At 51.7% G+C, this 24,894-nt stretch overlaps 1 protein-coding gene across 2 annotated transcripts; it reads left to right on the top strand.

The window, feature by feature from the left end:
- The first annotated feature begins 372 nt into the window (after positions 1–372).
- On the top strand, positions 373–24,817 carry MASP1 (MBL associated serine protease 1). 2 transcript variants are annotated; one of them, XM_005142314.4, is made up of 11 exons: positions 373–629; positions 2,662–2,887; positions 10,647–10,824; positions 11,074–11,205; positions 11,640–11,836; positions 12,140–12,287; positions 12,800–12,918; positions 13,754–13,832; positions 18,236–18,373; positions 19,305–19,379; positions 22,247–24,817. In XM_005142314.4, the coding sequence occupies exons 1-11, from the start codon at positions 409–411 to the stop codon at positions 23,140–23,142; spliced, it is 2,409 nt and encodes an 802-aa protein (XP_005142371.3). In that variant the 5' UTR covers positions 373–408; the 3' UTR covers positions 23,143–24,817. The 2 variants fall into 2 exon arrangements, with proteins under 2 accessions (XP_005142371.3, XP_033919760.1); XM_034063869.1 differs by lacking the exons at positions 18,236–18,373; positions 19,305–19,379; positions 22,247–24,817 and adding an exon at positions 15,444–15,650.
- Positions 24,818–24,894: the final 77 nt, after the last annotated feature.

Genomic DNA, 24,894 nt, shown 5'->3' with positions numbered 1-24,894 from the left:
CAGATTCCCATCCCAAAGGCTGCACGGCACTGAGTGGGAAGCTGAAAGCAAGTCCCGAGCACCAATCCCACCTGCAGCACCACCACTAAAGCTATTTGTCCCCGCACAGGTTTTGTTTCTCACGTTCTTGCCTTCTGTTTTTGCTGGAGCCTCCGACCCTATTGAGAGGCAAATTTTAGCCATCTGGCAAAGCAGGCTACAGGGGGGGGAGAAAAAAAAGGAGAGAGAAAACACAATGTGCATGAGCACAAACACACACACACAAAACTCTGGAGATTAGCGAAGACAAAATCTTCACTGAACGCCGCGGCTTTTGCTGGAGCGCACGGGCGGCGGGAGAGGAGGGAGCGGCGGGCGGGCGGGGAGAACGGTTCCAATGCAGGCAGGTCTGTCTGCGTGCCTGTGGGGATGTGGGGAACGGTTGCAGGCAGGGGAAGGCGTGACCTGCATGGAAAATGCCAGACAGCTCCAGACGCACACACACATAGGCGCACACACGCTCACAAATCTCCGGACAGAGATAAGGCGGACAGCGGAGCACTCGGGAGGAGGCAAAGCCGTCCCCTGCAAACCAATCGTCAATCCTTCACACCAAACCCACGAGCAAACCCTCCTAGCAGCAAAATGAGGTGAGTACCTTCGCAACGGGCTGACCCCGGCTTCCCGCATGCCGTGGTTTCGGGGCACGGCCAAGCAGGGGGGCCATCCCGCTGGGGAAGGTTTTCCCTCTGATGACCGTGGCTTTGGTTTCCCCATCTGCAAGCGAACCAGGCGTTGCTCATGCCTCGGCTTCGTGCTGCAGCCCGGTTTGTGTGCCAGCATCCCGGCAGAGCTCAAGGAATCCTCGGGTGATAGGCATGCAGCCGGGGCATACTGCTCTGCCATGGTCCATGGACGAAAGGTGCGAGAGAGGCTGGACACGCTGCAAGGGCTTCAGGTTTCTGTGCACACCATGGTCATTTATCACTTTTAGGTCAGATTAAGATTTTCCTGGCATGGGAAAATAGTTTGGTATTGTTTTGCCTCCCCTGTTTAAAGGGAAAGCAGGGAGTTGCACCAGCGAACAGCCCATTCAGGTTGAGGAGGAGATGCCCATTTTCACCAGCCACGTATCCGGCCCCATGCATGTACCCTGTCCAGAGAAGAAACAGATTTTCCCTTCACACATTTTTGTGGCTTCAGAAAAGCTGTCAGAAAAAAGGCATGTTCAACCTCACTGTGCTTGAAAGAAAAATCAATTCAAATTTCTCAGCTCCTATTAACTTTGGTTTGTAATGAAGAGCTGAGAAAAGTGATGGAACTACACAAATGAGTCCCAGAAATCTACTGTCCTGGTTTTGAAAGAGCACAGGTTAAAAATAATCCATTAACTGCTTTAATTTCCTCACCAGCATATGCAAATCAAGTCTGATTTTGAAACCAGGTGTACACGTACATGTGAGCAGTTCCAGTGCCTGTAATACACACCTACAAGTCTTTGCCAGGCCTTAGTACCTTTTTAGAAAGCAAAACTTTCCATCTTTAATGGCTCTAATTTCCTGCATGTTTCTTTTCCTTTCTGCACTCCACTGGGTGTAAAGTGCCAGAGGTCTGCTCCTCTTTCTGAATCCCATGCAATGGCACCGGCTTTGGTGCCTGGACCTCCAGCACAGTCAGTGTTCTCACCTCTCACAGAGAAACACGTGGTTTATGCTCGCTTTCATGCTCAAATGAAGCTCAAGGGGGGTGCAAGGTCAGGTGAACTGCCACTGATTTACCTGTCCTTTCTGCCCTCCTCTGGGACAAGAACGTTGGCAAAGTTGGGACAAACTCTTCAGGCTGAGATTTTTTAAAAGCTGAGTTTGATGACAAAAGATCTCTAAGGATCTCAACCTCTGTGTGCTTCTCCATATGGGGTGAGTGTACCCTAAGAACTGAAGAGAAAGAAGAGGAAAAAAAAGGGAAGAGAAGAGAAGAGAAGAGAAGAAGAGAAGAGAAGAGAAGAGAAGAGAAGAGAAGAGAAGAGAAGAGAAGAGAAGAGAAAAGAGAAGAGAAGAGAAGAGAAGAGGAAAGAAGAGAGAAAAGAGGATAGTGGAGAAAAGAGGATAGTGGAGCGTAACATGCTGGGTTGCACTGCTGGGGACCCAGTCCATCCTTGCCTAGCTTCAAAGATGTGTGCTGCTTATTGAGAGCCAACAATCCCAATTTGGCAGGATGAGCAAAGTGATAATGATGATACTTAGCAGTTATTGCCATGATACTTTCATTAAACTGATTTAGAAAGCATCATTACTTTATTAAGCATCCTTATGTTTATTCTTCCATTAAATGAAGGTTTGCCCCTCAGAGCCCCATTAATTAAAGGACCTGTTGCCAGTGGCTGCTGCTCCCAGAAGTATGAAAAATACCAAGCTCATGGTTGTGCCTGGGGCTGAGAACTGTGGATGTGCCTTTGCATCCTGTGTGGCATCTGCATCATCCACCTTTCAAACGGTACACATGTAGCTTCCACCCTCACTTCCACCTCTCTGCAGATTGGCAGAGGGGTTGCTTCTGGTGGAAGAGTGCTGCACCTCCTCTCCCAGACATTTGGAGTGTGTGACCTTACTCAACCTGCTTGAGACCTCAACAGGTTTTGGCATTGCCAGAGTTTCATTTCATCTCCTCACATATGTTTTTCAGGTACCCTATGACATGGGCCTTCTGTGCCTTGCTGCTCTATACAGTGGAAGCCATTGAGCTGACGGACATGTTTGGGGAGATCCAGTCTCCCAACTTCCCAGATTCCTATCCCAGTGACTCGGAAGTGACATGGAACATCTCTGTGCCTGACGGATTTAAAATCAAGCTGTACTTCATGCATTTTGACTTGGAGTCCTCCTACCTCTGTGAATACGATTATGTGAAGGTGAGCTGTGATATCATGGGCAGATGGTGGGTAGACAGGAGACCTGTTTGGCCAGCTAAGAGAGGGTAGTGCTGGAAAACCTGGGAACAAGCCAGTTTTTCCCATTTACTGTACACAGGAGTTGTCAGTCCAGGGGACAACATACTACCGAGCTAACAGTGAATGGGACACCAGATGCAGAACTTACACACAGAGGACAAGATTTCTGAAAATATTTGGCCACCTCATTTCCATTGGACCCAATGGGATTTACACACCCATGGCTGATGAACTCCTGTGGCTAAACCCCCAGCCTGTGCCACTTTGAAACCAGCCACGTTCAAGGAGGATCCTTGAGATGGGCACTCTTTGCTAGTCCATGGCCGTGGGTGCACCTTGCAGCCAGCCTGCATCTCTGGCTGCAGCTTGCAGGCTCCTGAGACACCCTTTCCAGCCCCCGGAGATGCTAAAGGGGTTAGACCTGATGGTCTAACCCTAATGGTTAGACCTGAGCTTGAGGCTGCTCTCCTGCAAGCAGAGCCCCCCACAAGCTGCAGGGCACAGACCCAACGTCTCTCTTTGGTTTAATGCAAATCCATTTCAGAGCTGAGATACAAATTTCGGGGCCACTACTGACAAATACTTGCAGCACAAACAAGCTGTGGAGGCTGCCAGGGGCCTCTCAAGGCCAAACCACAGAAGATTTCAGTCTGCTTCATTGCTGGGCAGAAACCCATCAGAAACTGTGGTGGGTTACACACTGCAGTGCCACAGAGCACCCTTGCCTCTTGCACCACATGTCTTTCCAAACAAAGCCCTCCTTTGTATCCAGGACAATCCTGAGTTCTCCATACCTTTGAACTTGGGCAGGTCTGGTGCTTTCTAGCAGACCAGCATAGCAAACAGGTGCTTTCTAGGTTTGCCTGGCTGAACACGCCTCACCCCATTGCCTGGCACAAGCCTCACCCTGCTCCTTCACACAGAGGCAGGTAGAGCTTGCCACCAGGTCTGGAACCACAGAGCTCAGCCCTGGTGCTAGCTGCCAGCTAATTGAAATTATTATTTTATTCTTGCCCTAGTAAAACAAAGCAAACATTTGTATTTTTTTTTCCTCTAGAATTTGTTGTTCGCTGCTTTAATTTCCCCTTTGTGCTGGCATTCATTCTGCTACTAACAGCTCTCATTGAGGTTTGATTAGTTCTTTCTGCTTCTCCTGGATCTTCTCCAAGCACAAGGGCCAGGGACATATATAGAGATATATTGCTTTAAAAACCCAATAAGCTCAAGGAGCAGATTTCTTGGAAACTTTCCCCATTCCAGGCTTTACCCCTCCTCCCACCCTTCACCCCCTGCTCTTTTTTCCTTTTTCATAATGCTCCCTGTTATTCAGCCATGATGCCAACTTGGCACCGTAGCTCTCCCTGCCGCTGGATTTCCATAAGAAGGCGGTATTTTTCACAGGGATTTAGATCTGAGCTGCATAAAATTGCTTGGGGCTATAACTCAGTTTGCGGAGCCTTCACCACAGAATTACACTTGAAAAGTGCTGAAAATGGATGGATTATGGGAGACCCATAGGCTACTCTGCTGGGTAGGGGTCCAATCTTGATGATGCTAAACCACCAGTTTAGAAAATGTTAAGGAGGGCAGCAAATGACTCCGTGGCGATTTTCCTCCCTTTGTTTGTGTGCCCAGCCTCTGTCTGCATCAATGCAAGACATAAAAAGTGTCATCCTGCTCTTTGACTGAGGCCAACAGTGCATGGCTGTAGAACATAAGGATAGAGCCAACACACATAGGGGCTTCTCTGTAATACTCTGTCAGTCCCAGTGAAGATGCTCAGAAAGCCACAGAACACATCTCTGTGTTAGATGGTGCTCAGTGGATTTTCCTCCATGAACTTTTACCATTGCTTTCTGAACTCATGGGTTTTTTTTTAATCTCTGCAGCATCCTCTAGGGGAGAGCAGCACAGGTTAAATATGTGATTATATGCCTTTGTGTGTGTGTGTGAAGAAACACCTTCTTTTTTGTTCTGACCAATGGTCTTACTGAGGTCTCCATCAGGGTCTTCATCATCTCGTCTGCCATAAGAAGGAGGTCAAAATAAGGGCTGAACAGCTCCAACACAAGGTGGGGGTCCAGCTCAGGATAGGCAGAAAGGTGCTATGCCCTGGCCTTTGCTTTCCGTATCTCCTTGGCTGCCTATACACCCAAGTTCTCAAGCAGTGTGGAAAGTCATTCTGAGTGGCAAGCTCAAGCCAAGCTGAGCTGTAAACCCACGTAGATCTCTGCCTTCAGGGTGGTCTTCAGAAGAGAACAGTTTCCAGAGCTCTGAAACAATGGCTAATTAAAACAATAGCTGTTTATTTATATATATATACACACGCATATGTGTGCCTGCATGTATATATAAAAAGATCATGGCTCATAAAGAAATGCTTATAGGTCAGGAAGCTTGTTTGTGCAAACAGATGGCAGAGAGGGGTACTTCAGTAAGGAAGTGAGCCAGGAGGAACAGCCACCCCAAAATATCCACCCGAAGAAGCCCCATACAGGTAAGAAACATCAGCCATAGACTGCCTTGGGAAACCAGTTGGAGACAGCCTCTCCCCAGGTTGTGGATGGCTGCCCTCAGCCACATGCCAGGTCCTGGGTATGGAGAAGGAGCTATCATCTGTGCTGGCCTTTTGGCTCCTGCCCTCTGCCATGCTCCTCCGTACGCTCTCCCCAGCTCATCACTGTCCCCAGAGAGCTGATTTGGGCATTCCTCATTTGCAGGGGGCCTCACAGTGGTTTGCCCAGCTCCTTTCTGGTGTCACCCAGCACTGAGTGCTTTTGTACCCAACTCTCCAGCACTGGCCCAGCGCACACCAAAAGCCACAGCGGTGACTGGGAAATTGGGTTAAGTGACCTGACTAGCGCCACTGAGGAGTGTTGTGGCAGGGAGCTGGGAGATGAAGTCACAGTGGAGCATCAGAGATGGGAGATGAAATTCTGACTTCTGAGGGGCCTCCATGAGTAAATCCCCAGGTTTATTAGGGAGATCTGAGCCTAGGGTCCTGTCCATGAGGTTGTGCACATCGCTCAGTCAAGCCCTGGTATTAAATCAACCCCTGAGGGATTGGCAGCCAGCTTGGGACCAGTTACTTGGTTGAAGTGAAGGTGGGACCTATAGTGAGAGGTTTTTCCCCAGTTAGACCATGGCAAGTCTTTGATGGCCCACAGTGCTCGTAGGGTTGCATCTCTTCACCTGGATCCCTATCACTGAGTGCTGATTCATGGAGGCACATGCTTGAGACCTGGTTGTGTCCCAGGGAGGATCTGTGCCATCCAGTGCTCATGCAGACAGGACTCCTACTAACCCCATGTGTGGGTGCCAAGGAGCTGGCCAGGCATCTTAGGCAAAACCAATGGCTGCAATAAATTTGCTGTTGGCCAGAGGTCCAGCTGAGCACAGGAGGCAGTTTTTGCCAGCCACAGTGAGGGGATGGTGAGAGGAAAACAGGGGTCTGATCCAAACTGGGAAGACAGGGCTGCAGGCAGAGCATCAGCTAGTGCCACCACCCCAGGAAGCAGTGCTAGGGAAGAAGAGCAGGATGATGTAATGTGATGTGATGTGATGTGATGTGATGTGATGTGATGTGATGTGATGTGATGATGTGATGTGATGTGATGATGTGATGTGATGTGATGTGATGTGATGTGATGTGATGTGATGTGATGGAGCAGCATCCCCCTGAGGTTTGGCACAATGTTTAGGGTGCATAGCAGACTAGCTTTGCATGCAGTGTCCTGGGCTCACAGTGTGCCATCCCCTGCCACGGGTGATTCCCATGGGGTAGGACTGCGTGCCATGATGTTCTGAGCACTCAGCAGCATTCGGTGCTCAATGTAGCATTTGATGCTGACAGGGGCCATGCAGGGGCAGGGAGGGAGATCGATGCTGCATTTAGGGCAGTGCATGCCCAGCCTGGGGCTCTGAGAAGACGGCACAGGACCCATTTACACCTTCCTCTGCTCAAAGGAGGGGTAAAGGGCACAAATGGGGAGTTAGCATGAACTGGGGGAGGGTCAGAAGAAGAGCATTTTCTGATGGGCCTCAGTCAGGGGGTAATCCATGCCCCAGTGGAATGGAGCCCCAGAAGGAGCATATCAAATCCTGAGAGGCAGCTGGGAGGATCTAGGGCTTTGCTGTTCACCTTTCCCATACTTTTGGCTCTGTGCAGAGAGTGTGGTGGTACCCGCCACCCCCTGCACAGCTGTGGACCAGCAGCTCCATCAGCACCTCACCATCCTGCCTGGGCTCTCATTGCACCTCCCCAGGAAGGAAAGAAACCAGGTTATGTGGGTGCAGCAGCCCACAGGAGGGGATGGTCTCCAGACACTGAGCCAAGTCCACAGCAGGGGAAACCAGCATCCTCCGCTTTCCCCCATGGCACAGCTGCCATGTATGTTCCTGTGGAAATTGAGGTGCATGTTTGCACATAAAAGGACCCTTAACATCTATCAGGAGGAGGATGCATGCATGTCGGGGAGAGGATCTTTAGGAGGCATAGATGGAGGCTCCTGTCTCATCCCTGCTTGGAAATCCAACAGTCAACAGCAGCATCAGTCATTTTGCAAAAACACCCCATTCATCTGCATGTTGGTTTCTTGTGTGCACTCTAACTGTGAGGCAGTGAGACAGGGGCTGTTTCATGCCCTTCCCCGTCTCTGAGTGTATCCTCCCCATGTCATGTTCCCAGTGTCTTCAGCCCAGCACTGTGATTTCTCTGCCTAATGAGCCATTTATATATATTACAAGTGGTATGTTTGGCCTGCATCAGTCCAATTAGTGCATTCCTGGAGGACTGGACGGGGGGGTGGCGGCTGCGTTTCCGTATTGCCGGCGGCCTGCTCCTCTCCAGCAGCAGACACTGAACCGCAGGAGCCAAATTCCCCTTGGTGTTCCTGGTGTTGTGTTAACCCACCCGCTGCAGGAGGCATCTCTGGATCATCACTCATAGCCCAGGGCAGCACCCCAGCTCCTGCCCCAAAGGGGGAAATCAATATGGGACAGAGGGGAACACATGGCTTGGGTCACCATATCTTTTAGCCACAACCCAAGCCACAATGCAGGGGGACAGAGCCACAGCCAGCGAGGGACCCCCATCTGCCTCCATCCAGAGGGGCAGAAATCATAACAAGAGAATAAGGAGGCAGGCATAAACAGGGCAGACGGCAAGAGGCAGTGGCAAGGGTAAATTTAAGGCACGAGAGTGTCACTATATTTTATTTTTCAAAGGAGGATTCTTTCAGTGTATTTTTATAGGGAATTTCTCTGCGGCAATTGATATTTCCCTCAGGGACACATCTTCTCTAGTGAAAACGTCGACATCGTGACCCGAGAGGGAGAAACTCCAAACAAACAGCCAGGATTTAATTACCAGCCTGCTCGCTGGATGTAAATGATCTACAAAAAAAGTATACAGTCCTCAGCAGCAGCACCAAATATTAACCAGGGATGATGACCTCTCTGTTTAGTTTACTGCTGGAGGGCTGCCTCTGCTCCCTGTGGCTCGGGGCATGGGACCCATCACAGATAAGAGGCCTTGGATACCTTCATCAAGGAGACCACAGCTCCGGGGGCCTCATCCTGCCGATCTGGGGCTGTATCCAGGGATGCTGGTGGCAGTGTTGGGGGTGGCCACATGGCAGGAGCATCCTTAAGCCAAGACATTGGGCACCAGGGGAGGTTTTTCAGTGCCTCAGTGATGCTGCACTGCAGGTCCAGCACCGACCAGGGCTGGAGGAGAGGGATGGGAGCTCACATGATGGTCCATGTGTCCCTGCAGAGGTGACAGCCACCAGCCCTGCACAGAGGAGCTGGCTGGAAATTGCTCCTTCCCACAGCTTCCCTTAAGAAAAAGCAGTTCCTGCACAAAAGGCTGCATGCCGCGTGCTTGCGCAGCCAAGACTGCACGATGGGGCCAAATGCCGTTTTCCTTTGGTTTTAGTGATGGTGCTCCCGTTTGTCAGTCTGAAACACTATTTCATTTCAAAACAAGCTTTCTTTCAAATATAAAAGAAATTCTAAAGCACCACAGTATATTGCAAAGGGATTGAAACCAGATGGATCCCAAATTACTTGTTTTCCTTTTTTTTTTTTTTCCAGAACACTGCTTCACACAAAAAAACTAAAATTCAATTGGGTTTTTGTCCCAATGCAGGCACATGGTTTTTCTCCAAATTCTCAAAATTTATCATCGGAAAGTCTCTCTCTTTTCTGGCCAGCTCCAGCTTGTATGAGACGATGGAAAATATCTGGAGGCAATGTCAAGGCATGCTGAGTTGCCATTTCCATGTTGGCTTTCCCTGGTGTGAGCGAGTTTCCGCCTGCTTGTTCAGCCCTGGGAAATTTCTCTTTCAGCCCCAGACCCTCCCCAGCCAGCACATCCTGAGGGTCTCCAGGCAACAGGAATGAAGCCAGAGGAGAGTCTTGCCTCTGAGGCCATGTAAGCTGGGCATGGTGTTTCAACACCTCTGGGATGCCATGGGTCCCAGAGCAGGCGGCTGTTTTCCCCAGGCATGTGCTGGAGGACAGCACGCTTCATAATGGCCTCAATAGCATTGGCTTGGCACCAGAGGCAGCAGGCTGCTGTGGTGGTGTTCATAGCATTCCTCAGACTAGGGGTTATTCATATTCATATCTCCTGGAGGAAAGCAGGCAGGATGCTGGGAACCAGCTGGGAGAGGTTATGGTTGAGACAGGGGCTGGAGATGAGATGTACAGGATGAGTGGGGGTCAATGCTGAAATGGTCCTGGAGAAAATGGCAAGGAAAAAAGAAGAAAGGGGGTTTCCAGGGAAAACTGGAGGGTTTTCTGCAGGGATTACAGTGCTTTAAGGCACAGGTGAGGCTGTGGTTAAAGGAATGCACATAGACACTAGTGAGCATGCTGAAGTGACAACATGAGACACTGGCCCACTGATGCCCTCCTGTAGCCCTCTTGGATGCATGGCTTGGAGTCCAAAGGAGGTCTGGAGCCAGACAGGGACCCTGGGTGGCAGGGACAAGACCCAGCTGATCTAAGCCAGCACAGGGGACAGAAGCACCACCCAAATTACAGCTCCAGTTTTGAGCTGATACAGAGCCTATGTGCAGCAGCTTCTGTGGGGTCCCAAGTGCCTTCCCAAGCAGCACAGCCCTCATGCAGACGCTGCCGCACATATCAGTGTTTGGGCCAAGGGAGGAGGTGAGGGGAAGAGTCTCAGGTGCCAATAGCTCTGAGTGGGAATGACACTCAGGGCTGATCTTCACACCCCTTCTTCCCACCACCTGCCTATGTCCTCACCCCACTTCCCAAACAGGCTCCCTCCTTGCATCCTCCCCTTACACTCCCCAGATCTTCCTTACATCCCAGATGCTGCCTGCTCTCATCACCTGTTTCTGAAGCTCTGGGCAGATCAGGCAGAGTTCGTGACTGCCTTCAGAAGGTGAGGTGGATGCAGCAGTAATGGTTGGAAATTGCTGTTCTACAGGTGGTCTGGGAAGGGCCAAGGCACCCAGGGTACCAGAGCTGCATCCTTAGGCTGTGGCTGTCAAAGGCTGCTGAATAGGCAACCTGTCCCACAGAGATACTGCAGAGCTCTGGCAGCGAGCAGTCTGGGGAAGCACAGGCAGAGATGTGAGCTCTGAGGGGCAGAGCATGACTCCAAGCCTGACCTCCTGCAGGAAAGCTCTCTGGCTTGCGGACATCCAAGCCCTGCGAAGCACTCACCCGTTCTTTCTGCTAACAGATTGAAGCTGAGGACCAGGAGCTGGCAACCTTCTGCGGCAGGGAGACCACAGACACTGAGCAGGCTCCTGGCCAGCAAGTGATCCTGTCCCCGGGGCCCTACATGGGGCTCACTTTCAGGTCTGATTTCTCCAATGAGGAGCGCTTCACCGGCTTTGATGCCCATTACACTGCCGTGGGTAAGAAGAAGTTCAGCTTGCAGGACCAGTCTCCTAGGGTGGCAAAATAAATTTGCTAGGATCATATCCCAGGCCAAACTTGGGAAACTTAGCAAGAGGAGTCCTTGGTATGCAGCCCTTGGGTCATATGGGACTCACTGGGGGCCATATGGGACAACTACCTTCTCAGTGTTGTGGCAAATGTCACCACAAGGAGTGACATGTGAAGGGCTGCACGGTGACCTCCATTCCTTGTTATCTCCATCCTAGATGTGGATGAGTGCCTGGAGAAAAGCGATGAGGAGCTGGCCTGTGACCACTACTGTCACAACTACATTGGCGGGTACTACTGCTCCTGCAGGTTCGGTTACATCCTCCATTCCGACAACAGGACCTGCAAAGGTACTGCCTAGGCACAGCTCGGACATGGAGATGGTCATGCAAAGGGGTCCCTGAGCAGGCAACAGACCTACCAAACACAGGCAAAACTGCCCTATTTTGCTGCCAGAGCAGGCAAGTTGCCTCTTCCCCTACACACCAATAGCATGGGACTGGACAGTGCCTAAGGCCTGCAGTTCTCTTGGAGGGAAAGGAGATGTGGTTTCTCCTATGGGCTGTGCTTCCCAAAGTCAGAGACATTAAAAGGTTTAGTCTTAGCTCTGAATCTGCATCATGTAGATTGCCTGGGACTATCTGGAGATTGGCTGTGTGAGGACGCCTTTGCCCAGTTCCATATTTCAGTCCAGCAGACCCCAGTCCACTGGGAGGGCTGCTGAGAGTGGTCAGGGCTGGGATGTGGCTGGCAGGGTCCTGAGAGAGCCATGGCTGTGTTTCAGTGGAGTGCAGCGATAACCTGTACACCCAGAGGAGCGGGGTGGTCACCAGCGCCGACTTCCCCAGCCCCTACCCCAAGAGCTCGGACTGCCTATACCGTATCAAGCTGGAGGATGGTTTCTTCATTACCCTTAGCTTTGAGGACAGCTTCGATGTGGAAGACCACCCTGAGGTGACCTGTCCTTATGACTACATCAAGGTGAGCTGGGCTCTGCACACTTCTTCCATCCCACACTCCTGTCACTTCCCCAGTGCCCTGGTGATGGGACCAAAATCACCCTTGTCTAAACAGTAGTGCTCAATTGACCTCATGTCTCTTACCACATCTGATTTTGACCCTCTCAGCCAATAGTGACCTTCTTTCAGTTCACATGCTCCCAACACATGGTGCTTAAGCCCCACTGACCCCACCACAGCCCCATCTGTTAGCCAGCCTCAGGGTGATGCAGTCCTCAGGGATCAAAGATCCCCTCAAACCACCCACTCTTCTTTGCCTTGGCAGATCAAAGCTGGAAATAGGGAGTTTGGCCCTTTCTGTGGAGAGAAGTCCCCAGGACGCATTGAAACCCAAACCAATAGTGTTCAGATCCTCTTCCACAGTGACAACTCTGGAGAGAACAGGGGCTGGAAGCTGTCATACACAGCAATTGGTAACTGCTGATGTTTTCCTTTGTTTGCTGGGCTTGGGCAATGGGAAGGGCTTTATAAACCCTGCAGGTGGAGAACATGAATTTGGTGGTCTATGATCCCGTCTCCAGAAAGAGTCTGTTCCAGAAATCACATGAGGAGAGGAACAAAATAACAAGAAACCTCCTTTCTATTTTTTCCCTACTCAAGATGAGCCTTGAAACAAGACCACATTGCAAAGCAGAGCGTATTTGGGCAGATAATTGCACAAGCTACTGTTATTAGCTCCCAGCTAATATTTGGGCTAATAATTTGGGGTTTGCCCAAAGCCAGGGTATTGCATACTAGAGGAAAGACTTGGAGCCTCCACTCCTTCCAGAAGAGTCTAGCTGACCAAGCCAGTGTAGGCTAACAGCAAGAGCAGGGCAGGGATGGTTAGACTGTGCCACATGAACTGGGTGGCAGAGCTGGGACTCCACTTCCTGACATTGATTCAGCTGAATTTTGTTTTGCTTCATTTGCTTTTTATTCAAAGGAAACCCATGCCCACTGGTGCAACCGCCAATCAATGGGAAAATTGAGCCTTCCCAAGCCAAGTACACCTTCAAAGACCAGGTTGTCATCAGCTGCAACACCGGATACAAAGTACTGAAGGTATGGGGTAACCGTGTGGAGCTGGGCACCTGGGTAGGAAAGAGTGGGATCTTTCCTCCCAAAGCCATCGCATCTCTGGGAGAGTGAATGTCATCCACATACAAATGACCCAATTCCTAGCGGCAAGGAATAAGGCTCCTCTGAGAGCCACTAACTTTGCTTTCCAGAGGAAAAGAGGAGATGGCTCTTTCCCAAGCCACCCTCCAGCATTCCTCCAGAGCCACCCGATCTACAGGATGCCAGGCTTGGCACCTCTGCTAGGGAAGAAGTCTGTAAAAGCCCCGGGGGAGCTACCAGACCCATGCCTGCTCTCCACCTAGGCAGGCTCTGGCTCAGCTTCCTGTGCAGCCCTGCAGATCAGGAGGTTCTCTGGGACTTTGGAAGAGCTTCAGCTAGTCCAGGGGGCTGGGATTTTGGCAGGCCCTCTCTGGGAAACAGCTGAGAGCCACAGGGAGTGGGGGTGACTCATGGGGTGGCTGTCTTCCCTCCAAACCAGTAGCCTGCTTTGACTTCCAACACGGAGCTGGGTATTTCTCTGATCTCCTCCCAGCCCCATCCTTCATGCAGAGCTGACTCCTGACCCATCCCAGCACCTAGAATAGGAATAAATGACTCCAGGGTTTTTTGCGTTCAGCATGTCACTGAGATGCTGGCAACAATAAAACTTTTCAAGATTTTCATTATTATTATATTGCAATATTTAGCTAGAAAAGTCCTCTTCCAGGAGAGTCTGGATATAGCTTGACTTAATCACCAAGAATAGACTTTTTACAGAAGGTTAATTTTCTTGCCTTGTACATTGATGGTAACTCTTTTGCTGGCATCTTCTGCACAGGATAACCTGGAAAGCGACTCCTTCCAGATAGAGTGTCTAAAGGATGGGACGTGGAGTAACAAGATCCCTATCTGCAAAAGTAAGAACACCCTTCCCCACCCTGCCAATGCCCTCCTGATGAAATAATCTCATGCTAAAGGGAGCTGCCTTGCCAGAGTGGAGTTCCTTACTCAGAGACTCAAACCCAGCCAGAGAGGCTACATAACTCTGCAAAGCTCTTTTGGCTCATTCTTGGATAACAGCAGGGCTTGCTCCAAATGCCGCAAGCAGGAGGTTGGTGCTTTTATTTAGATTACTCGTATAACTTGATTTGCGAGCCGCTTGGCTGTCTCTCTCTCAAAGAAAGAGCAAGCCTGGCTCTTGAGAGCCAGGTCTGTTGGATAAATCTGACATAACTTGGGGTAATTAATTCCTGGTACAAATTTCCTTCCCAGTAGAAGCTACGAAGACCCAGAGTATTAGAGAGGTCCCAGGCACTAGCCTAAACTGGGTGCTGCTCAGGCAAGTGAAAGGGAAGAGAAAAGTTGCCCAAATATTTGCAAACCTTAAAAACAGGAGAAAAGGGAAGAAGAAAGGAGATGCCATTTGGAAGGACAGGTGATGATTTGCATCACCTCTTCTTTCATCTAACCCAGCTCCTCTCTCAGCTCAGGCTTGGCAGATGTACCTAATAAAACATTTCTCCCTTCCCCCAAACACCCCCAGCCCTCAGGAAGGTGCTGACTGCTGCTCAGCCTGCTGTGAGGCTGTCCCAGAGAGGAGAAAAGCAGCAAGCACACCCAGAGAAGGTCCCAAGACCTTCCAGGAGAGGCAGGATGAGATACTCTAAGGGGATGCTGGGATCCAGGCTCTCCTCATCTGGGCAGATCCTTTTCCTTTTAATGATATTGTGACTCCTACCTTAGAAGAGCGTTTCTGGAGCTTTCATTCATGTTTTCTCATTCAAAATGAGAATTGTGAGGCTCTCAGACCTGCTAAATCGATTTGTATCTGAAAGGGCTCGTTAGAAATTGCGGGGTCAGAGATGCCCCTGCCCTACCAAGGAAAGCCCCACTCCTACATCTCTCACTACCAGTCTCCCATCGATTTTACCCAGCTTGAACAGTGACCGGATGAAAATTGGCATTGACCAGAAAAAAAGAACAAATATTTTTAATCCCAGGAAGTATTATTTTTTAAATGATTACCTACATTATTCAAGACGGGCTGGAACTGATCCCTTCTTGTGTCCTATGACTCACTACACTAAATTTCTAGGATTTTCTGGGGAAAGCCAAGAAGCCCCTAAATGGGCAGTTCAGGCCTCCAAAGTGCAATGCCTCCCACCTCCTCAGGATGTGTGGGAGAGGCAGGGCACAAGCAAAAACAGTTTTAGAACACAATGCAGAAAATAGAAAACTTCCCAGCCAAGGTGGATAAAATCCAGCTCCGTGGCCTGGCGAGTCTGAACACAAACCCGTGACAGCCTCTCCCAGCCCCTGTCCCCAAGCTCCCCTAGGCAAGCAGAGCAAGTAGGTCCCCGGCACAGCCCTGGCTCTGCCGGCACCCACAGCACACTGGCACGGCTTGCTGGGCTCTCATTAATGATTGCTGATGTTTTGGGGGCTGGGTTTCCTGCATGCCTCTCTCTGCTCATCTACTAATTGGGCTTTCTCTCTGCTCTCCTCCTTCCCCTTTGCTTTCGGTGCAGCTGCAGATAGAGCCGACAACCAGACAGAGGGAAGAGCCGGCTCGGAGCAAGTGGCCGCCTGAGGCTGGTGCCGGCTGCGCCGCCCCGACGGGCAGCCTGTCTCAATGTCTCTCTGATCTATCCGGTACCCAGGGCATGTCCCCTTTGCCCCTGGTCCGGCTGCCAAACCCATCTCTGTGGCTTGTCTAACTGGCATGGCGCTCTTAATCCCCTGTGTCTGGTGCTTTCTTAACTCCATCTCGAGAGGGGGAAGGAAATTTGGCATCAATCCCCTTTCCCTGCTGTCACACTGCTCCAAGGAAGGGTGTCTGCCCAGCCCCAGCCCCACTGCCTGGGGACCATGTGCTGCCACCAGCTCCCAGCACGTCCTCTGCATCCCTCCCTCTCCATTCAGATGCCTCAGCCAGCCTGGCTCCCCCCTCAAGGCAGCAGTTGCAAAAGGAGCGCGGCATGGCCGCCTGGTTGGTTGGTTGCTTGTTTAGATTCAGCCTCCCGCTGCCCTTCCTCCCTGGCCCAGCATCACAAATAAGAAACACTCATTTTTTCTCTCTCTGAGAGTCCTGGTGCCTTTCAAGCCCTCTGGGCAAGGAGGTCTGGAGGATGGGTTGGCATCACCAGCCCTTTCCTGCAAGCATTGAGCCCTGGCTCCAGCACAGGGGGATGGATACTCCTCTGCTTCTCTTTGCAGTGCTGGCCCAGCAGAGGTGAAGACAGTCTGGCCTCAAGCTGATTGCAGCTGAGGGAGGTCAGAGCTTCATGTCTGGTCCCGCTCATGTCCCCAGGAGCCATGGGCATGCACCCTTGACTCCCCAAGGCACCAGAGGCTTCACTAGGAGGATCCTGGGATGTGTTCTCTGTTCCTACAATGACACTGATACTAAATGGCCACTTTCCCAAACGAAAAGTCTGGAAAAGTGCACGGCACAAACTCCCTGTGCTCACCCTTTCTGCAGGACCCAGGACACTAATGGAGTAACACCTCTGTGCAAAAGTCCATTCTCCAGGCATCATGCCTGCTGCAGGCCTGGGGGACACAAAAGGAGGGGATTCACTGTGCAGGCCAGTGGATGCTGCCCTGCAGCTATAAACGACCCCAGAGCAGATGTGCAAGCCAGGCTAGTCCCCCAATATCCATTCCCTCCTTCGTGCAAACCCCAGCATCCCCCAGTTCATTATGAATGCCTCATGGTTTCTGGTACCATGGCACAGTAGCACGGTGCACCCAAGCACCCTGGGAATTGAGCAGGAAAGCTCAGCCAAGGACCCCTCAGTCTGGAGAGGGGTCTGTATCTCCTCCTCTGCTCCTCTGCAAGGCACAAGTGCCCAGAGCCTCTACCCAACTTGGCTGCACCCACATACCCCTGCTGTCCTGACAGTGGGTGGCGGGGACCCTGGTGAACAGTGAGCTCCAGAGTTTCGTTTCATCCAAGCAATTAGGCAATCCTGAGCATCAGTACATGTCCCTGGTCCAGATACCACTCCTAGTGAATTCTCTCTTAGTTAACCTGCATCATTGTGTAATAAGTTCCTCCTTCTGTCCCAACGTCTTTGCATCCTGGAGCACATGGAGACCCACAGAGCTCACGTCATCCCTAATCCACAGGGCCTGCAATGTGCAAAGTCACCCATCTGCTACTCAACCTCTCATCTTAAATGTGACAGAACTCAGCACCACAGCACCACATCTCCAAGCAGGATCAGACCCCAGTTCCTGGACAGCGCAGAGGGAGGTTGTACAGCATCACTGGGTGTGCTGTGAACTGCCCCCAAGGCAGGGAGCTGCAGTTTCCATGGCTCTGGTGGATGAGCCGCCTCCCAGCCTTGGTTTCTTCCTGGGATGGGTGGCGCAAACCCAGTTCAGGGGACATGCTGGGAGTAGAGGCTGAGCAGGGCAGGGCACTGTGAGGGATCTGGGGGAGAAAGGGGACCATGGAGAGGCCATGGGGAAGGGCAACAGCAACAGCAACCTTCTCCATCAAACCCTGAGCCCACACCAGAGATGGGTGAAGCAGAGACAACCTTGCCCATGTCCTGGGGGATGCAGCAGGTGAGGTCTCACCAACATCTTCTGGCCTCCCAGACCAGTTCAGCCACACTCTCAGTGTTCTTCATCCCCTGCCATTGCAGGCAGCCAGGACCATGGGTTGCTTAGCCTGATCTGCAGATGGTTATCAGCACTGGATGGTGAGCAAGACCCAGAGCAGGAGGAATGGGGCCATGCAGTCAGCAAAGCCTTGTGCATAAAGGAGCTCCCCTGATGCATGGCATAAGTTAGTGAATCAGTGCCTGCTTTTCCCTGCCAACCATTACCCATATCAGATGCAATGACGTACTTTGGGACCATCTCTCAATGGATCTCACCTGCCAGAGAAGGTTTCTTCCCCTTTCAGCAGTATAGCACAGATGTTGCACTAAATGAAGTCCACAGGAGGGGGTCCCAGAGCTGGGTTCTCCACCAGCATAAGTGGTGTTCTCCATACAGCCTGTGGGTGAGATGTGTTGTTGGTATTCAGCACTACTGCCTGCATGCCCCGTCTTTGTGGGGTGGTTGTGTTGCGTGCTCAGGTGGTCGGGCTGCTCTGGCTGGGGATAGCCTCCTGATGCCATCTGAGACCATGTCAGGCTGTGCCCCCTACAGTGCCCTAGAGAAATGGGATACAGGACTATACAGGCCCTCATTCTGCCCCATAGGACCACCATCACATGCCAAAGCCCAGCATTACAGCCCACTGGCTGGATGGGCACCCAAGATACAGCAGAGGGCTCAACCCCCCTTCTGTGTTGGCTTTCAGTTGCTGACTGCAAAGCGCCGCCGGAGCTGGAGCATGGCTTTGTCACCTTCTCCTCAAGGAACAACCTGACCACCTACAGAGCAACCATCCAGTACCACTGCCAGCACCCCTACTACCACATGGCCCCCAACAGCACTGGTGAGCAGTGGGACTGGGCTGTGTCCCCACGGCATGATCGGGTGGGCACGTGGCCATGTGTGTGTGTGTTTGCAAGTGGGGGAAGCTTAGGAGGACTGCTCCAGGGTGCTCTGCAAGCAGCAGGCTGTGGATGTAGCTTACATACATCGTACCCTGCATCTGCAATGCCTGGATCATGAGACTGGTCACATAACGTTCTACAACAAGGTAGGATGGGAGTTAGTACAGCCTGGTGCTTTGCATGTTTCACAGCCTCGGCAGAGCAGCGTGATTGTTCTTCTGCACTCTGCCTTCTTACCTTGCCATTCACTCCCTGCAGCATATGGAATTGTCTGTGTGTCTGTGAAAGGAGATGCTGCAGCAGAGAACAGCAGGGCCAACAGTCTCAGAAAGGGCTCCTCCAGAAGGCTCGTCACCCCAGCACCCAACCATCCAGCATAGCCAAAGCCAAAGAGACAGAAGTAGGATCATGGCAGAGTTTCCCCCTTAACCCCTGGTCCACAACCACAGAGACAACAAAAGGTGCTTTGCCAAGCACCCCAGGTCTCTACCTCTTCTTCCTCCCTCAGCATGCAAAGCCAAAGAATTTCCTCATGTTCGTGTCTCCCTGCTTATATCCCCCCTGCAGTACCTGCTGGCCCCATGTGTCTGGTCCCAGCATCCTGCATGCGTTAGCAGAACAGGCACTGGCAGCATTACCAGAGCAGCACTGCCAGCCAAGGCTGAAAGCACAGCACAGCCCTCCAGACAACTCAAGGCAATGAAACTGAGGATGTGGCGTGTCCATGGATGTAGGGCTGCCACGGCCCCTGGGGAATGGAGCACAGAGGGTGTAAAAGGGAGAGCACCTGGGAGCTGGCCAACATCTCGTTGCAGAAGACACCCCCTCATGCCAGAACCACAGCCCAGCTAATGCTTTTCTCTCTTCCAGCCACTTACACATGTGATGCATCAGGGGTATGGAGGAGTGAAGAGCTGGGGACCAAGCTGCCATCCTGCCTACCAGGTACTAATGCTGGGGTGGCCAGTTCCTATGGTCAGAGAATGCCTCCCCTCCTGGTGTGACATATTGTTTCTCTAGGCAGGGATCTTGCTCCCTGGTGACAATGCAATATGCCTTAGGTATATATATACAACTGCTCCAATGCATGGACAGGAAGGTGGTGGGGTCAGAGGCCTCCTGCTATCCCAGCTGGTCCAGAAGGTCAGGGTGCAGCAGTGGCACTGGGCAGCAGTGATGAGGGCATGTCTCTCTGTCAGTTATAGGGCAGCAGTGGGTCATAGCCACCCCATCTGTCAGGGCTCCCCAAGCTCCCCACTCCAACAGTCAATGAAACCAGGAGCCCAGGACAGAGCCATTGGCTGTGTTCAATCCTTAGTATCACTGGAGATGGCTGCAGCCAAGGGCAGAGCATTACCTGCCCAGCACCGCTGGCTGTCAGCTCCCATTAGCAATGTGTCCACATGCAGAAGCAATTAGCACCTCTCCAAGCCTTGCACAAAAACCCAGCCACTTTGCAGGGAAGGAAAAGTCCCAGGCCTTTGAGCAGTAGCAGAAATGTTTGCAGCCAGCAAGTTTCCAGGCCAGGCGCCCATTCGGGATTAAACAAAAGTCCCTGGGATGTTGGCTGGCCAAGCATGGGGCCAGCTCTGGCTGCCATGGCGGGGGGGGGGGGTGGCTGGAGGCAGCCCTGGGTGCAGCTGTGGTCTGATGTGCAGGAGCAGCTCTTCAGAGGGGTGCAGGGACCCAGCTGCCATGGAGCTGCTGCAGCCATAACCACCCCGGGTCTGGGGAGGTGGCTCAGCCCCATGGAGGGTATCTGCTCTCAGCCACACTGCATGACTGCAAGGCCAGAGGAGGGACCCCTTCAGATTCCTTACATCTCATGGAGGTCTGAGACCAGGGCTGTGGCTGCTTTTGTTGTGGTGGCTGCTCCCTGCATCTCTCCTTGATGTTTCAGCCTGAACTAATTTGAGCTGGGAGCATATGGGGACAACTTTTGGGGCCATAGCTGCTTTCATGGGCCACTTCCAGGCCTCCTGATTAGTGACAGAAGTAAAAGAGACTTCGGGAAAATGGAAAATCCCAGAGAGAGGGTGATGCTCTCCTGAGATTGGGATCTGCAGGCTGCAGCTGGCCAGCTGCTCTTCAGATCTTCCCTGTGTCTCACGCCACCTCCCCATCAATAGGAACTCTTCTTCCAGGCCACTCTGCGCCTGCCGCTGCCATTAGTGGGAGCATTTGCAGCCTGGTCAGCATTTCTGATATGTAATTTAACAGAATAAATATTTCGCTGGATGCACTTCCTCTAAAACCATCTTCCTGGGACAGCCATAAGCTTCAGTGCAGCAGACCAGCTGGGCTGGGATGCAGGAATTATTTGCCTGAGCACATTTTCTGTTCCTTGCTGCACTGAGAAAGGCAAGGGAGTGGAGCACATGGAGAGACACTCACCATACTCCCTCCCCTCCCTGCAGGAGTCACAGTTTTCCTAGCAGCAGACCCCAGCCACAACAAATCCATGTTAGCAGGTCCTGGTGTTCCTGCCCTGGTTGCAGGGCTGACTTTTAGCCCAAATCCCATCTTCCTGTGGGGCTTTGCGTCCCCATCTTGAAGCACAAGCGTCATTGAGGCAGAGTCCTGGCACTTTCCACAGAGGATATGGGTTCCTCTTGCAGATGTGGAGGGATGAGACCAGGACATGAGCTGCTGCAGCACAGGACTCTCTCAGCAGTAGAAGGGCAAGCTGGATAAAGCTCCTGGAGGCAGCCTGTCAGGGCTCTTCAGATATTGATTCTAGATCTGTTGAGGAGCTGAGCAGAGGGATGCCGGTTTTGCTGCCAGAACTGTGAGGACTTGAGATGCAAGAGTAAACCCCATGGTGCTAAGCAACATCCCACAGCAGAGCCTTCCCCAGCCACAGCTCCTCTGGGAGGGCAAATGCCATGGCCATGAGACCACAGATGTCATGAGAGATCTCAGACTGAGGGGCGAGGCTGGGCTGATGTCAGGCTTCAGTCCTCTTCTGAACGCCTCCAAACGGCGTTCCCCTGGGTTTCTTGGCACACTGAGCAGGAGCCAGGCAAGGGGCTGAATGGCCTGGGAAGAGCATATCGAGGATGCAGGATTACTCATTTGGCCTTTTTGCTTCTGAAGTGGTGTGTATCCAGCCAAATCCCTCCAGAAACTGAACTGCAAAGTGAGGAATTGCAAAGTACAGGCTAGCCTTCAAGCCATGTCCTTGCCCCACCTACCATCTCAACTGTACAACTCCTAAGTACAGCCCTGTCTTACTTCAATCCAGGCTTGGCAGAAGTCATAGCATCACCAAGTCTTTGAGATAGCAGAAGGATTCCTCCACTTGCCCTTTCTTAAGGAAGCTGGTAGCACTGTGTCCTCATCTGGAGCACAGATCACATAGATGTGAACCAAGACTATGGTCTGATACCTCTTAACATGCTTGAAGTCCTACCCTGGCTCACGTGTTTTGCTGAATCCATGCTTGACTTCAGTGTAAGGAGATCTGGTACAGCTTTGGGATAGCTAACCCTGGATGAAAGCCTCCAAGGCTCCGCAGTGTGCTGTACGCAGTTCTGACTGTCCATATTCGTGCCCAGTGGGCAACAGCTCCTCCTTTTCCACCCCTTTTCCAGGAAGGCAAACCACTGCCACTAGAAATGATTCCATCAGGGAAAGAAAACAAAAAAGAAGCTGGGGTTGACTTTAGGAAGCAAAACCCTTCAGGAGGACAGATGTGTTCCTTTTCCAGACTAACTCCAAAGACCTGTTAGTGTAGGGAGTGAGGTGTAATGTCCAGCCTGCTCGAAGCTCTGAAGTGCTGGCAGTAACTGTCCTGTCCCTTTTGCCTGTAGTGTGTGGCCGGCCGGCTCGTCCTCTGCCAGGGATCATCAAGCGCATCATTGGTGGCCGGAACGCAGAGCCCGGCTTCTTCCCCTGGCAGGCCCTGATTGTGGTGGAGGACATGTCCCGTGTGCCCAACGACAAATGGTTTGGCAGTGGGGCCCTGCTCTCAGACTCCTGGGTGCTGACAGCTGCCCACGTGCTGCGCTCCCAGCGCCGAGACAAGACTGTCATCCCCGTCTCCAAGGAGCACGTCACTGTCTACCTGGCCCTTCACGATGTGAGGAACAAGATGGAGGCTGTCAACCGGACAGTAGAAAGGATCATCCTCCACGAGGAGTTTGACATCCAGAACTACAACCATGACATTGCTCTGGTCAAACTGAAGGAGAAGGTGACCATGGGGAACTATGTCATGCCTGTCTGCCTGCCCCAGTTTGAGCACGAGCTGGAGGGGCCTCACCCCAACACGCTGGGGCTGGTGGCTGGCTGGGGTATCTCCAACCCCAACATCACGGTGGACGAGATCATCAGCTCGGGCATGAGGACACTGTCCGACATCCTGCAGTACGTCAAGCTGCCGGTGGTGCTGCACGCAGAGTGCAAGACCAGCTATGAGTCACGGTCAGGGAACTACAGTGTGACTGAGAACATGTTCTGTGCCGGCTACTATGAAGGTGGGAAGGACACTTGCTTGGGAGACAGCGGAGGAGCCTTCGTTATCCAGGACCCGGGAACCCGGAGGTGGGTGGCCCAAGGGCTGGTCTCATGGGGTGGCCCGGAGGAGTGCGGGAGCAAGCAGGTCTATGGTGTGTACACTAAAGTCTCCAACTATGTGGACTGGGTGGAGAAGAAAACAGGCTCCTCGGAGAGGTGGACATTTCTAGACCCGGAGCTGGAGAGATGAGTGACTAAGCAGCCAACTGCCACAGCTCCCTTTCTTTTGTTGTTGCTGTTTAATGTGCTCCAGACTCTGGTCTTTCGCAAGCAGTAGCCACAACACTCAGTGCACGCCAGGCCTTTGCCAGCCCTCCCCATCATTTGTTTTGCTTGGTCCCGCATCCCTTTTCTTGTACTCCTAGGAAATGCTAGGGAGCTGGAGGAAGGGAGCGAAGGGCAAAATCTCAGCTGGCATCCTCAGCTTGTGCTGCCTATCTGCAGACCTCAACCCACACTCCTGGGGAGCCTCCCTCCGAGCCAGGACAAAGGCACAGCAATGGAAGCAGCATTTCCCTGCCACCAGAGCTTTGGGCTGCACAGAGAATTGTCCCCATACCCATGCTCTCCAGCCTGATCTTACCATCAGATGCAATTGCAGGAGCTGCAGAGGCTACAGACAGTGCAGAAAACCCAGCCAAGCTGGCCTGGATCTCACAGCCCCCCCTCTGTCTAACACTTTTTCTGTGCAAGGTAGGAGTACTGAGGCAGCCCTGAGGGTTTGCTGTTATTTTTGTTTGCAAACAAACCTCCCTGCCTGATGGCATCTCAGGTGATGTCAATCTGGCCCCAGGGATGTGAGGAGGTATCCACGTTAGCCCTAAATTTCAGCCATGGCTGCCAAGACAGCACCAACTCAAATGGGCTACCTTTATCCCACCATGTGGGATGGATGACCCACAGAAAACACAAAGACAGGGAGTGGGGTTTGGACCCACTGTCACATTCACCTCCAGCCACTAGAACTTCTCCAGCCCTCTATCACCTCAAGCCCTCTCCAGTCTTCCTTCAGACTAGCACTTGGAATGTTTTCCAGCCACAGCAGCCCTCCCAGGGAAAGTTTTCCAACACATGAGACAACATCACACCTGCTGTACCAAAGCAATACTTATTTTCAGCAGAATCATTTCAGACAAAGTGTCCTTCCTGTGGTTCCACCTCTTTTTTAGGGGCCTGGGTAGTCCTGCATGGCAGTGTATTCATTATTTCAAGAAGTTCATCCCTTCTAACTGCTTTTAAGGTTTGGCTGATTTACAGGCTGTTGATGGTATTTAGTGTTTGTTCTAATAGGATCCACTGGCCTATTGCAGATGTCCGAGCCATTCTAGACTGACCCTAGCTCATTTATCACACAAGAAGTATCCATATCTCCCCAGCCATTCTCCATGATCCACAGAAACAAGTAAACCCACCAAGGAACAAGTTAAGGCCAGCTGGCCTTCCTTCAGTAAGGACAATCTCCTTCACTTGCCTTACAGCTCTCCTATAGCTGTAAGCCACATGCAAAAGTTGCCTTGCTGTCCTCTCTGCATGCCTTTTTTGGACCTCTCCTCCTCCTCCTCCTTTGGTTCTGCCATGCAAAGACAGAGTCAACAGTGAATGAACCACTCAGCCATTTTGGTATAACCCAAAAAGCCATTTGTAGAGCATGCAGAGGAGCACAAGGCCTAAGGAAGGTTAAACTTGCAGACACGCTAAGAACTGTACTCTTGGTTATGTCATGTAACTGCAAGGTATTTTTATATATACATACATATATATATTTCTTTTTTTGATACTACATTCTGTAAAATATCCGATGTCACATAAGGATGGTTCTGCGTAACCTTCCTCCTGAAACAAAATAAAACTTTGATATGTACTGAGCTTGTGCCCTCGGGCTTTTATTCCAAGAGGAACATTATGTTGTTTGCTAGTCCCTGCCACATGCGCCTGTTCTCCC

This window comes from Melopsittacus undulatus, chromosome 6, assembly GCF_012275295.1.
Source record: "Melopsittacus undulatus isolate bMelUnd1 chromosome 6, bMelUnd1.mat.Z, whole genome shotgun sequence".
Classification (NCBI taxonomy): domain Eukaryota; kingdom Metazoa; phylum Chordata; class Aves; order Psittaciformes; family Psittaculidae; genus Melopsittacus; species Melopsittacus undulatus.
Note: the sequence above shows the minus strand (reverse complement) of the source record. Positions and strands in the feature narration are given on the sequence as shown.

What these genes read in the sequence shown, in the direction of transcription:
- MASP1 (XM_005142314.4), top strand. Translation starts at nt 409, where the DNA reads ATGTGGGGAACGGTTGCAGGCAGGGGAAGGCGTGACCTGCATGGAAAA. An exon ending in CCGGATACAAAGTACTGAAG is followed by an intron (nt 12,919 to 13,753) that starts GTATGGGGTAAC and finishes TCTTCTGCACAG; the next exon opens with GATAACCTGGAAAGCGACTC. An exon ending in CATGGCCCCCAACAGCACTG is followed by an intron (nt 18,374 to 19,304) that starts GTGAGCAGTGGG and finishes TCTCTCTTCCAG; the next exon opens with CCACTTACACATGTGATGCA.